A 13,421-nucleotide genomic window follows, 5' to 3' on the forward strand; every position below is an offset into this window, starting at 1 on the left:
ATCTTCTTCGGTGAGTCTTGTGTTTTCTTAGTATTAGGGAGGCCACTCACCTGTTTGTTCTCGGTGAGCTCGACCCCAACCCTGGCTGCGCCTGTGGGAAGACTGCGTAGTCCCCATGCCCATCAGCAGGACGAGAGCCGCTGTCAGAAGCAACGGGGACCGAAGCAGGGTCCCTGAGGAACCCATGGCTGCTTCAGCACACGCTCCACCGATATGATCCAACAGAAAAATGGAAGAACACACCACCTCCGACACTTCTAACAAAAAACAACGAAAAGATGACGACCGGCGTCCACACAGGATGGTGGGCCAAGGTTTAACACCTCTGCGAATCTCCCGCCGATAAGGCTCCGAGACACAAATACACGTTGCTCTTTTGTTTTCCTCTCGCGGAGCCCAAGTTACTCACGCAACAGAGCGCTGGAAGCCCGACCAGTTGAAGTGGGCACTCGAGGCCTCTGGCGCTGTCGGTGAACCAAAATATACCACCGGCGCCTTTGAGATAAGGCAGGGGAAACCCACCCTCATTGATTCACGGAGCCGAAGGTCTACAGGTCGGGGTGAAATTGGCCCAATTGTCAACCGCACTTACAACGATCACGAGGTAAAAATCACAACACTAGAGTCGGAAAGGGCTGGTACGCCTCCTTGAACCGAAAATTTACCCTCAAGGGTCTTTGTTTTTCTTAAAAAAAAAACAACTCCCTCCAAATACTGCAAAAACTGCGTGAAGCGGCAGACTACCAGAATTATTTACTCCGGAAAATCCATGAAAACGATCCGGGGATCGCTACATGCTGCGCGGACAAATGCTATCGAACAGCTGAGCCGGACGTCAGGATCGGAGGTAAACAACAACAACACTCGAAGCAGACTTGGATATAAACTAAAGAACGTGAAGCGACGTTTCGCAGCGGCAGCACGAGTACAACTTGAGGTTCCCCAAGCGATCGAGGTAGCACGCCAACAATGAGGAATCAAACACCCGGAGGGTCCCGTCGCGCCGACAATGCAGACGCGGTCTGAGCCAGCAGCAACCACACGCGCCCGAAGTCTGTCCGGCTCGGGGCGATAGACGTACACACCGGGCGAAACACGCGCGGCAGACTGAAGACAAATTTCAAAGAGACGCGCTCCGTTCGTGACGGGGTTTTGCCGCCCATGCGCGCAGGGATACACGGAACCGGCTCCGAGCTGGAGGGAGAGGAAAGTAGAGAGAGAGAGAGCTTAGCAGACGACGCGCCGTGTTTGAGACCGGCGCGAAAGATTTCCCTCGCCACTGCAAGGCCTAATACGACATGACCACGATTAAATAGACTCAGTGAGATTAATTGAGAAAAAATTGACATCAAATAACTATTGAAACACCCAGATGGGTATAATATTAACGTTATCGTTCATAAAAAAGGTCTCATTCGTCTTCCTGAATGAACTTATTCAACTCTTATGCGCCGTAAACCAAACTTAATTGATGATTTCGACCATATGATCGTATATAACTCACAAAGGATCAAGTTGGCGTCGATAAATAGCGAAAACAGCCAGCTTGGTATCGTGCTTTTACCCATTGACAGCGCAAAAACATTAGAACGTATTTCTACACGTTCGGAAATAACTTTTTTCCTTCAAAAACCACGCACAAATTATTTTTTTGGTGGTTAGTAATTTATGAACCTTGTAATGATGGCTTTCAACGTGAAAGAAAATATTTTTATAACGAGTTGGTCAAACTCCCCCGCTGAATCCGAGGCGGCGTGCTCTAGCTGCCATCTAGTGATCTCTTTGGTGCACTGTCAAGGCACGGTTTAATCTGGCGCGCAAGGTTGAACACGCTATCGACGAGGCCTTCATCAAATTCACTGCATATCATGACAGTCTGGCGTGACTCAAAGACTCTAGCTAAGATCCTAGGTGACATTATAACATCAGACAGGATCACGCTGGGGAAGAATGCACGAAATTATCAAGACTTAGTATTAATGCGTTTAAAATTCAATTGAATATTCACCATTATCATCAAGCGCTTGATAAAGATACGCACAATCCTTTTTTGAATTGGTTGGTTGTTTTAAACTTCCATAACCACGATTTACTAAGTTCAGCATTCTTTCGGGCTGCATCCGCGTCCGTTGTCGAAGAACCACAACAGTTTCGCCAGCTCTCCTGCCAGCGTCCTCAGGTGAAGGAAGAATCATGCAGCCCGAAAGAATGCTGAACTCAAGTAATCACCGCGGAAACCTACGTACGAACACGATTTACTAAGCTTCTAGTTGTCTTTATATGTGTGTGAAACCAATTAAAAAGTAATTGGTCAAAATAATTTCATGATAAACTTGCTGAAATGAAAATATGACACTTTACACGGTGATTTTAAAAAATAATGAAAAGGATACTAGGATAATCAATCAATAAAAAACCTTCCTCACATTTTTTTAAAGAATGATTTTTTTTAATTTTCCATAACATACACTCACTGACATTTTTGTTTCCGAGCGATTTTTTGTTTAAGCTGAGGGGCAAAAAGATGGTGTGCTCATCTGTTTTGTGAGATGTAATCTGCTCCACCAAAGATATTATCTGATGCAGTCATTAGTGTGTATCAGTACGTGATATGCATAAGTGATATGAAAACAATATCCTTGAATATGTTTCTTCATTATACCTAAGTGCAGCTTTCAGCACACAACATATTAAACAAATTACCATGCATAAATTGTTTTGAGATACACTTAATGATGCATTTTTTTCTTCACAATACAAGTTTGCTCCAGAATAAGTTGAATTTTTTGCACACAAAAAGCGATTTAATACAACTTATCGTTAAATCCACCAAACACTGCGACATATTGTTTTCTTTTACAATATGTGGTCAGAAAGACACAATGTAGAGGATAAGCTCCAATTATGCGTTATACATAAGCATAAAATAAAACACATTCCATCAAAAACTTTGTCACAAATAAGCACAAAACATTCTCAAAACACTGAAGTATATAAAATAAAAAAATCAGCAGATGATAGCGTTCAGCTGCATTTCACGATTGTGATTATTTTTCTCTGGATAACACCTTGATATGCAAAGAAATGAGGACTATGAATGAAAACTTCTTAATGTGATGGCATTGAATTTCATACTGTTACATTTTTTACCCAAACTCAGCCTTTTGATATATTGCCGTGATTTTATTTTTCTAAAAGTCTGGCCTGATTTAATGCACTTATCTCATTCCATGAGCCGACCATTATAGACAACATTATAAACAACTGCAAAAGTAGTAGACAAATTCTAAGGAACATGATATGATCGAGTTTAATATTAAACCAGACAAAAATGAAATGCCGTTTTAGAGATATGAGTACCTTGGATATGACGCCTTCTTTGACAGCCCTGGATTGTCACAATACACTAAAAATGCCCCTTCATCTTACAAACGTTCCCTCACCTCGGCAACTGATGATTTTGGAAAATTCTACTGACTGACATCCAAGGAAAGTGTGCTTTTTGGAGGGCATGTTAGAAAAATTAGTAGAAAGCAATAGAATCCCCATTTTTAGGCGATAAGAGTTTTTGCCTCCACAAGTATTCAAACATACAAAGTTATCTATTTCACTGCCAGAAATCTCCGGGTGCCTTGCAAGTAGATCGTCAGGATATGCCAACTGTAATTACTGATATGATAGTTTTTTATTTGTGGAAAACCTAGGCAAGAAATTCTTGCACTACATATTGCTGACTGCTAACCAATAGGATGCACACAGATCAGTGTATCGAACAAGTCTTACTTTTATAACATTTTGGTTTTTGATGATGAGCATAAAAATACTTGCTGGCAATAGGTACCTGTTGATATTAGCTCTCAACAAAGTCCTGGACAAGCAATGGAACAGTTCTCTGGCAGAGGAATAGTTAAGGTAGCAATAGTTCAGAAAAATGCAAGATAACAGACAGACATTTTAGGAGTGGCATATTCAGTGATGTGGACAGTGGAAATTCCAGTCACCAGAATACAAATAACTGCTTACACATATCACCATGAAACAACTCTCAATTTTTCAAAGCACGCATAGAAACAACATGTTATTTGAATCTTTTTTTTTCGTACAAAGGCTAATGCATTAAATTTATTTTTTCATTATTCCAAATGATGCCAATTTTTTAATCCCAAACATCATGAAAAGACTAAATTTTTTTTAAATATCCATATTCACACAAACTATCCCCCAGTTAAAACCAATAGCCCTATACTGCTAAACCTCTTACATATTTACAACAAACACAGCAAAATGAAACACTATATTAGAGTCATTATAGTGTCAAAAATAAAGTCTCTATGAATTAAAAGGCTATACTTCAGAAGAACACACAATGACATACCGTTCATACTCGGTTTTGAAATTTCACAATACAGTACCTTAATAGTTACAATTAACCTCCCTTCCCTCTAGATCTTGATATTTCTCACTAGGTGGCAGGCAGTATGTGGCTGATGACGATTTTTCCTATCCAAAATTATTCAAAGCATTCATGTTTGTAGTAGGAAATTTGGGCTAGAAATCCAAAGACTAAAAACAAACAACATTTTTTTTTCATTTAACTACAACTACTTTCTTAGGAATTACACTTCACTCCTAGCCAAACAATGGATGCAGTTCAGGTTCCAACAATTACTATTTTCACTCTTTTTTTTATTCAAAGTGAAACCAGCAATTCAGTTCCGTCATCCTCCATAACTTTTTTTTTAATTAGTTTAGTGTCCCAAGATTTTTCGCAATCACACTATTTCTCTTCCTATTGTTTATTTTTCCTCATGGTAAGCATAACTTTTACAGCCAAAAAAAAAAGTATTTCTTTCTGTCACAAAAAGCAAAATACTGCACTACACTGCTTCTTTCACAACACCAAGGAGACCACAAATAAAAAAAAAGTATTTTTTCCACACTGTGCTTATCTTGCTGACTGATGTCATCACAAGTTATTTTTCTTCTGGGAATTAAAAAATTGATGCCTTTGAAAAACTTGATAAACCGTCCACACATATACAAACAGGCACACACAAATCGTATCTGTAATTTTTTTTTCATTGATTGATTGTTAATGGATAGCTGATAGGGATTCGGATTATGCATGAATGTATGTATAGGCTACGCAAGGTTTTGAACAAAAGAGCTAAGAAAGTACATATGTATAATGCTTTCCACACAAAAAAGATTGAAGTAGTAAAAAACATAACCAAAACAGGCACTTTTCGACAACATGACTCTTATTTTTTTGTAAATTTTTCTTTGGGTGGGTTTTCTTCAATCTCTCATTTATTGTTTGCCAACGTATCCAGCATTTCATTCAAGAGCACAGCATTTGCTGGAAAAAATGGCATATGATCCCATTGACATTGTCCTGAGTGCTATATTATCAGACATACAAGAGTAGAGATGATAGGGAGGGGATGCGTACAGACTTTTTTCTTAACAATTTATTTATTTTTTTTTCTTACTTATACCTTAATGATACTTCAACAGCTCAATATATTATTTCATCCATGTTGGAGTCTGGCGTTTGCGGCTTGTTTTATATCTTTTGCTGGTGCATCAATTCTTTTGTTTTGTTCTTATTGGCAACCATTCCGAGGCTTGATGTATTGGTTGCTTAAACTGGTTGGTAGGGGGTACTCCTAAACCAACCAAACTTACTCCCTGCGAGGCACAATACCAGGCCTACCTCTGAAAACAAAAATGATAAGGAATTAGTACTCAGGGTTACATGAATGTAGGCAGTAAATATTAGCCAATCAAAATACCATAATGTGCACTGAATTGTTGAGGCCTTTACTTTGTAGAATACCATTATATGGTTGGAAGAAAATTACTTTGCTTTTCTACAAAACACACACTTTATTGCCGATTAGTTTCGGTACACGGTACTCTTTTCTGTACACTGTACTGAGTTCTCCCCTTCCCCTCCAATCACCCAACCACAGAGTATATATCCCGGCAAAATCTTATGTGTATGTATCACTAGTCTTGAAAATGGTACAGTGTACCGAAACTAGTCGGCAATAAAGTGTGTGTTTTGTAGAAAAGCAAAGTAATTTTCCTCCCACCAAAATACCATAAGCATATAAAATAAATTTTCAAATGAAATAGACATCAGAAATCATGTTTTATCAGTTGATCTTTGATTAGGGGGGTCATGGGATTCAAATCTACTAAAAATTTTAAAATAGTCTCATTGTATGGGGATCAGAATGGTGTAATGGCTAAGTGTTGGCTTCCTACTTTAAGGGTCTGAGTTCAAAGTCCTGCAGTGGCGGGAATTTTTCAGAAGTGGCCTGCTAAAGTGAACTGTGAAAAGCATTCCAAGAATATAACTCCGTCCGCTGCATGGGACGTGAGGCTTTGGTCCCCTTGGTGCCTGTCATTGAAAGCATGCCCATATCATTGTTGTATTTCTTTCCACAATATCCAATGAGACAGACAACCTCAGCTGTCAGTTGCGTCTTCCAAACACAATACCATTCTTAATTCATGGCTCTAATGAAATTGCAATCCACTGTCTAAGAAACTTGACCAGTTTATCACATCCTGTTGCCATAGCCCTCTCTTGATTAGTAACCCAAGAACACTTCTTCAAAACAGCACTAAAAGATGTAACAAACTTAAGCTACCCAATAAATTTCCCTTGTGAATTTTTAGTGCCTTATCAAGACAATGAGATGTAATGCTACTGTGTGCACAATGTTCTTTGATAGCACATGTATGTTCAGTCCTGATACTAAAACTTGACTGAAAAAAATGAGTTATTATGGTGTTCGGTCTTAGAATGAAGTTAGATACAACAAGCGAATAGCCCACAGTGGACTTTGAAGGAGTCATTCAGGTTAGAAAAAAACTCTGAATATGAAATATTTCCATAAATGTTCACAATGTGGTGGTTTTGCAGGTACCTATGTTATGCCCCATTTCCATGAAGAGCATTCCTTCAATGGTAACATTTTACCCACATGTTGTCCGCAATGTAAGTGCTATAAAATGGATACCATAGAAACTCATCTTACCGAACTTTTAGTGAACCAAGTAACTTTTCTGCTACCTATGCAAAAACTTTTTTAATACTTGAGTGGCTTGTATGGTATTAAAATGTAAGTGGATAAGAGACTAAATTTTACTGAAGTACCAACGTTAATCACAGAAATTGAGTAGGGTAGCCAACATAGCAAACATTACACAACATGTGACATAAAAGCTTTTTTGAAATAGCGTATCTCATAATATATGATATTAGATTATAGAACTTGAGCAACTCTACAGTCAAACCATGGATGTTTAATGTGCTAAAATAGATCCTCAGAAAGATGAAAGCCATATTCATACCGATACTTTACTCTGAAAAGTGTGGTTATCGTTTTAATATAAACTTCTGAGTAAACCAATATGTTAGGCTGAAATTTAATGAAAAACATTTGTGGGAGTACTATGCAATACTTTCCTAGAGATTTTAAGTTGACTTTGGTACACTTCACTTCATAGTTATGGTGTGGTAATGACACTCATAAAATACTACCGATTCCACCATCAATTTATCAAATTAATCAATCAATCAATTCAAAGGAACCAGCCAATTACTTATCCTTTTTTTCATTTTACCACAGCCTTTAAGATCCTGAGTGTATACTCCCTTTAATTATAAGAACACATGGAAGAAACTTGACGAAGAATTTGAGGTATCGCAAGTGAAACCAGTTGATGGGGAATGCATTTTTACTCTTAACAACAATTATTTTTCTTCCAAACTGTATCATTTGCATCTGGGTTACCGATTTTTCCATAAACACAAATAATTCACTATGTAAAAAAAGCAAAATTATTTCTTAGATCTTCAGTGAAATTGCAAGAGCAGAAAGGTTATGTAATTGTAATTAATTTTTATCAGCTTCAAATTTTTTTCTACCAAGGACTCAGTTAGACCACTTCTGTGTTGATTAGTGAAATTGTAACTACGTTATACAGCTCTAAATGGTGAAAATATGGATGTTGAATATTTGTTACATACCTTTAAATGAGGCAATTTGCAACTTAATTAAGCATAAAATATGTAACGATATGAATTATACTCCATTTTTAACTATAGATAGTGGATGTATTTATGCTTATTTAGACCTTCAACTAGAAGGTTAGTTAGGGTAAGTGAGGATGGAGATCAGATCAAGCAAATAAATTATGAATCTAGAGCAGATATTAGGAGGGTAGACGAGATATAGGTACATACTACCTTAATGATGCAGAAAATTAGGAAATAAATAAGTACTATAGATTTCAATGGCTAAATAAATCATACGTGAGGATACAGCCTTGATATGCAGTGACTCCATCCATGGCAAATTTAGGGGGTTGGGGGGAAGTGGCCCCCCAGATACTTAAAAAACAGACAAGATTTTTAACACGATTATCATTGCGTTTGTTATATTTTGTGTATTACTTTTACTAAGGGATGCCGACTTAAAAAAAATATTGGGGGGGCCCGAACCAGGGATCTTGCCCCGGGAAATTTTTTAAGTGGTGAGTTTTAAGTTTTTTAAGCATTTTAGAAGAGTAGAATGATAAAAATTAGAACCCTTATAACTCCAATATCGATATCTGGACACTCCGGGGAAAATCAACAACCCTTCTACATTTTTCCTCACACCCATAACGAATTTTTGAGGGGGCTCGGGCCCCCTTAAGCCCCATGGAGTCGGTGCCACTGCTTTTACTTGTGCTAAGTAAGCCTCAATCAAATAATTTAATATTTATAACTTTCATATCAAAATAGAGAGAATATTTTCTACAGTAATTGTTGCACTTTATTTTTAATCTCTAATATGAGAAGAACTGTCAGACCGTTGTGCCCCCCCTGGATAAAATCCTGGATCCGCCCCTGACTCTATTCATATATATTAACTATTCATAGTGTGCATCAGATATGTGCACAGATATAAAGCATCATGAGCGCTCTTATTTAGAATGAGTCAAACTAACCTGCAAATGATATAGCATATACATACTAAATGATTCTGTTATCGATTCATATCCATACTTTTTTGCAAAGTAAGGTTCTTATGGGAGATACAGAGGGGCAAACCCGAAGGACCAGTGAAGCAGCGAGGGGGGAAGTTTGGGGGATAAACCCCCACAGAGCTCCGAGAAATTTTTGAGTTAAATCCATTTTACTTAATTGGATTAACATTATTTACAGAATAGTGTAAAGATTAATAAAATATCCCTCCCAGAGCTGTAAAACTCACCATTTCGAACCATTTATCGTAAAAATTCTTTTCTGGGGGAGGGCCCCGGAACCTCCCGCTTACCCTAGCGGATATTCCACACCCTGCAGACCTCCCAGTATTAGTTGTGCCCAAAATCCCCCCTAGCCTTAATTCCCACCTGCGCCCCTGCGAAGGACAAAATTTTTGGCTGAATTTGAAAATAAAATTCTGTAGATATCTGACAGGCATGATTGCCTCTAGGCAAGTGGCTATGAACAGCATGGTATGGTATTTGGAGGAGGCGACCGAATGATGAGCTTATTTGTCCCCATGAGGGAAGGGTGAAGAAGGAGGGTGGAGAGAAACCCAGCATTGACATTAGCCTGCTCTTAACGAAAGGCACCAGGGGGACCACAGCTCAATGTCCTATCCGACGGACAGTGTGTTGCACTTGAAATGCGATCCACATAACTTTCAAGCAGGGATCAGGCAGTCTCTGAAAATTCCCTGTCACCGCTGGGATTTGAACTCCAGGGCATGTGGTGGGAAGCCAACCAGGTCCGTGCTGGACCCCTTCTTAGGGCAGTGGACGGCCAAGGCCAGAGGGCATCAGCACTATGCAGGGGGAGGACTACTGGGTGTCAGAGGGGGTGTGGAATATAATAAATAAATCTTGAAATTTTAATCCTTAGCCTCTTGAGAGATTGAATTGAATCTTAGCAGATTGAATTATATTAATTTTAATTTTTAATTTTTTTACTCAAGATGGTGTTTATTATTCTGTTAAATAAGGCATCATTGAAATCAGTGGCTGATCCAGTATAGGGACAAGGGGGGGGGGCTAAATAAGGGGTAACCTCTCCGAAGTAGTGGGGGTCGGAATAAAATTACCATTCTATCTAGAGTAAATCAGATACCATAGATAGGCCCCCCATAGATCTGCCACTGATTGAAATCAAGTTAATTGCTCTATGTTGGCATTCTGATGGTAAAACTTGTCGGTTTCGGAACACGAGGGCCCCAAAGATTTCCAGGTAGGAGGACACAATGGTATATGTCCCAGTGTCCTGGGTGGCCTAGCACTGGCCTGAAGCCAACACTCTAGCCACCAGTGGCACAGTTAGGGGTGGTTTTGGGGGATAAACCCCCCAGAGATCAAAGAAATTTTTAAGTTTAATGCATTTTACTTACTTGGATTGATATTACTAATAGAATAGTGTAAGTATTAATAAATTATCCCTCAGAAAGCCTTAAAACTCACCATTATGAACCTTTCACCTCAAAAATTTTCTGTGAGAGGGCCCCCCGCACCTACCACTTTATACACCACAGGTATACAATACCCATCACACACTTAAGTATTAGTTGTGCCTAAAACCTCCCCAGCCTTAATTCTTAGCTGTGCCCCTGGTACCAAGTGCAATAATACTTGACCCACTATGTCACTATTCTCTCTATTTGCTCTTGTGAAATATTTTTACTCTTCACATCGAATGGAAACAATGGCAATAAAATGGCAAATTCGGCCATAATTCACTACTTATCATAAAAAATGTAGTGTCCAAACTTAATATACTGCATGAACATATGCAGGGGGCGGATCCAGGATTTTTTTCCCAGGGGGTACAAGGGTCTGACAGGTCTTTTCATATTTGAAATTTAAAAGAAATGCAACTATTACTGTATAAAATATTCTCTTCATTTAAATATGACAGTTATTTATATTAAATTAATTGAGGCTCCATAATACACAAAATAAAACAAACTTAATGATAACTTATTTAAATTCATGTCTATTTTTTGAGTGTTGGGGGGGTGGGGGTTGTACCCTAATTCTGCCTATGAACATATGTAAACCAGTGAAATGATTTCTTAGATAACTTGCATTTAATGTTATGGCAAAAATCAAAAGACTTTGGGATTTTAATACTTCATCTAAAGGCACAATATAACACCACTAATATGAAAATGGACTGGTTTCATTGACATTATTTTAATAGTATGTATACCTATACATCTTACATTTGTGATACCTGCCATACTCGTCATATCATTATAATACTGAATTTTGACTTACCTAAACGAACCATTCGTCCTTCTGGCTGGAGGAGATGTCACTGGAAAGAGAGGAAAGTAAATTTTAAATAATATATGTATTCAATTTTACATAAAATTTGATTCACATAATTACTTATCTACCAAGGAAAATTAGCCAAAACAATTAAGCTGATAGCCACAATTTCATTTAAAAGAATATGAAAAGTTTTTACATTATGTTTCCACTGAATTTCTGGTGGAGAATTATTCTAATGATGCATATACATAAGTTTCAGCACAATAAGGTATTCATTTAAAAAGAAACTTGTCGTGCTGTTCGACATCTTACCACTTCAGTCCTACCAATGAACAAATTCACAACAGCACTATGAATGTTAGCTGATGACAGTGAAACATTTTTCTATAAAGATTTACACACATTTTCATCAGATAAAAAGTAAAAACCACGTCAATCTCATAGTGATTATGACAACCAAACTGAATGCATCATCCACATAAAATGGTTGGATTATAAATTATTTCATATTACTTCTTACTTCAGGAATCATTAATATTCACTGCAAAGTTCTTTTGGAACCTTCTCCTTTGTTGGAGAACCATGGTACCACTACAAAAACTCTACAGAAGAAAAATATCTGCCTTGGATAGGATTTGAATATTGATTCCCCAATTTTGGGCCATGTCTACCACATAAACCTTACTAAGCAGAATTTTTTTGGCTTTAGAGGACAATGATTATGCTGCCAGATATACAATGCCACAAGGCCATAATGTACATAGTCCCACAGTCTATAGGCTAAAGACAGAACTTAGAATATTCAGGTGCTCTCTGAAGACTTTACTCAAGAAAATTACCTTGGCATACCCAGTGATGTGACTTCATGGAGTCACTTGCCAGTGCCGACAATGAGGGCTCAGATAATATTTCCCCCACATAAAAGACAGGCAGGTTGACATGGATCACTCATACTTTGTTGAAAGGTAGATTTATTAATAAAAATGTGTGCTATAACATGGGATATGTGTATAATTACATCTTCTGTTTAGATGGACAAACATTCTGAATATTAAAAAGCAGGATTGGAAAACCTATAAGCTAGTATAAAAAGTAAATGTTCATGAACGTAATACTTAGTGCATATTATATGCACTGCAGACACTACACCATTAAAATAAAAATAGAATTTTCATCAAAGTCTTTCTCAGTGACTCATCACTATTAAATTATTCTCTAGTGACATATCTTTTTGGTTCAGATGGTGAAGGAAGACGGCTACACCTAGTTTCCCAATAAATGTTCACATGCATTTGCATTATTCCATTGCCATTATTGAATTATATGTATTTATGAAATGTGTTGAGATTGTTACTATTGTTGTTACTCATACCTTGACCACAAATCAAACATAAACTCAAAGTTGTGTAGACCGATAAACTAGCTAAATCTAGGCATTTTTTTTTTAGTTCATGGAGCTAGGAATTGCACCCATGTGTTCCATCAAGAATGGCAACACAGCTTATGAGGGCGTCAAAAAAGCAACAACCAGTTCTGAACCTTTACTACTTAAGCTGCCCATTGCCATGGATGTGGTTCTTTGAGATATTTTTTAGGTGGGAAAAAACACACAGAAGAGGTTCAGTTTGCTAAGTGTTGCACCTTTTCTATCCATTTATGATGCAAATTGCGATAAATTTCAAAGAACCACATCCATGCCAATGGGTGGCTTTAGTACCTGTAAAGATTCAGAACTAGTTGACGCTTTTTTGATGCCCTCATAAGCTGTGTTGTCATCCTTGATGGAACACATGAGGGCAATGCATGGCTCCATGAACTCAAAAAAATAAATTTAAAAAAATCTTGGGAATGTCTAGATTTAGCTAGTGTATCAGTCTGCAAAAGTGGGAAATTAACATCCTTAAGTGGGAAAAACATTATTTCTGTCAACAAAGGGAGTAATTTCAAGAGATCCCATTTCTCCATTGGAAACCTGGCTGTGTTGTATGAATGCAGATATATTTTAACTCTATTAAACATAGCCACAAAGTCATGTTGAAGGGGGTAAATATTGTAATTTAATTAAAATTAGCAACAATGTCACATGATGTTAACATAAGGCATCTCAG

At 37.7% G+C, this 13,421-nt stretch overlaps 2 protein-coding genes across 4 annotated transcripts in view; both read right to left on the minus strand.

Moving 5' to 3' along the window:
• Window positions 1–1,091, minus strand: part of LOC124168701 (laminin subunit alpha-1-like) — a 538,595-nt gene extending 537,504 nt beyond the window's left edge. The window contains exon 1 of the mRNA XM_046546968.1: window positions 51–1,091. Coding sequence (XP_046402924.1) covers window positions 51–186 — 136 coding nt within the window. The 5' untranslated portion in view covers window positions 187–1,091. The remainder of the gene's footprint in view (window positions 1–50) is intronic.
• A 1,336-nt stretch (window positions 1,092–2,427) lies between these two features.
• The window catches only part of LOC124168831 (neuropilin and tolloid-like protein 2), a 172,540-nt gene continuing 161,546 nt past the window's right edge, over window positions 2,428–13,421 (minus strand). For all 3 annotated transcript variants that reach the window (XM_046547164.1, XM_046547163.1, XM_046547162.1), the window contains 2 exons: window positions 11,317–11,356; window positions 2,428–5,718 (listed from right to left, as the gene is read on the minus strand). The gene's annotated coding sequence lies outside the window, so the exon portion shown is untranslated. The remainder of the gene's footprint in view (window positions 5,719–11,316; window positions 11,357–13,421) is intronic.

Source organism: Ischnura elegans, chromosome 12 (genome assembly GCF_921293095.1).
Source record: "Ischnura elegans chromosome 12, ioIscEleg1.1, whole genome shotgun sequence".
Classification (NCBI taxonomy): Eukaryota; Metazoa; Arthropoda; class Insecta; order Odonata; family Coenagrionidae; genus Ischnura; species Ischnura elegans.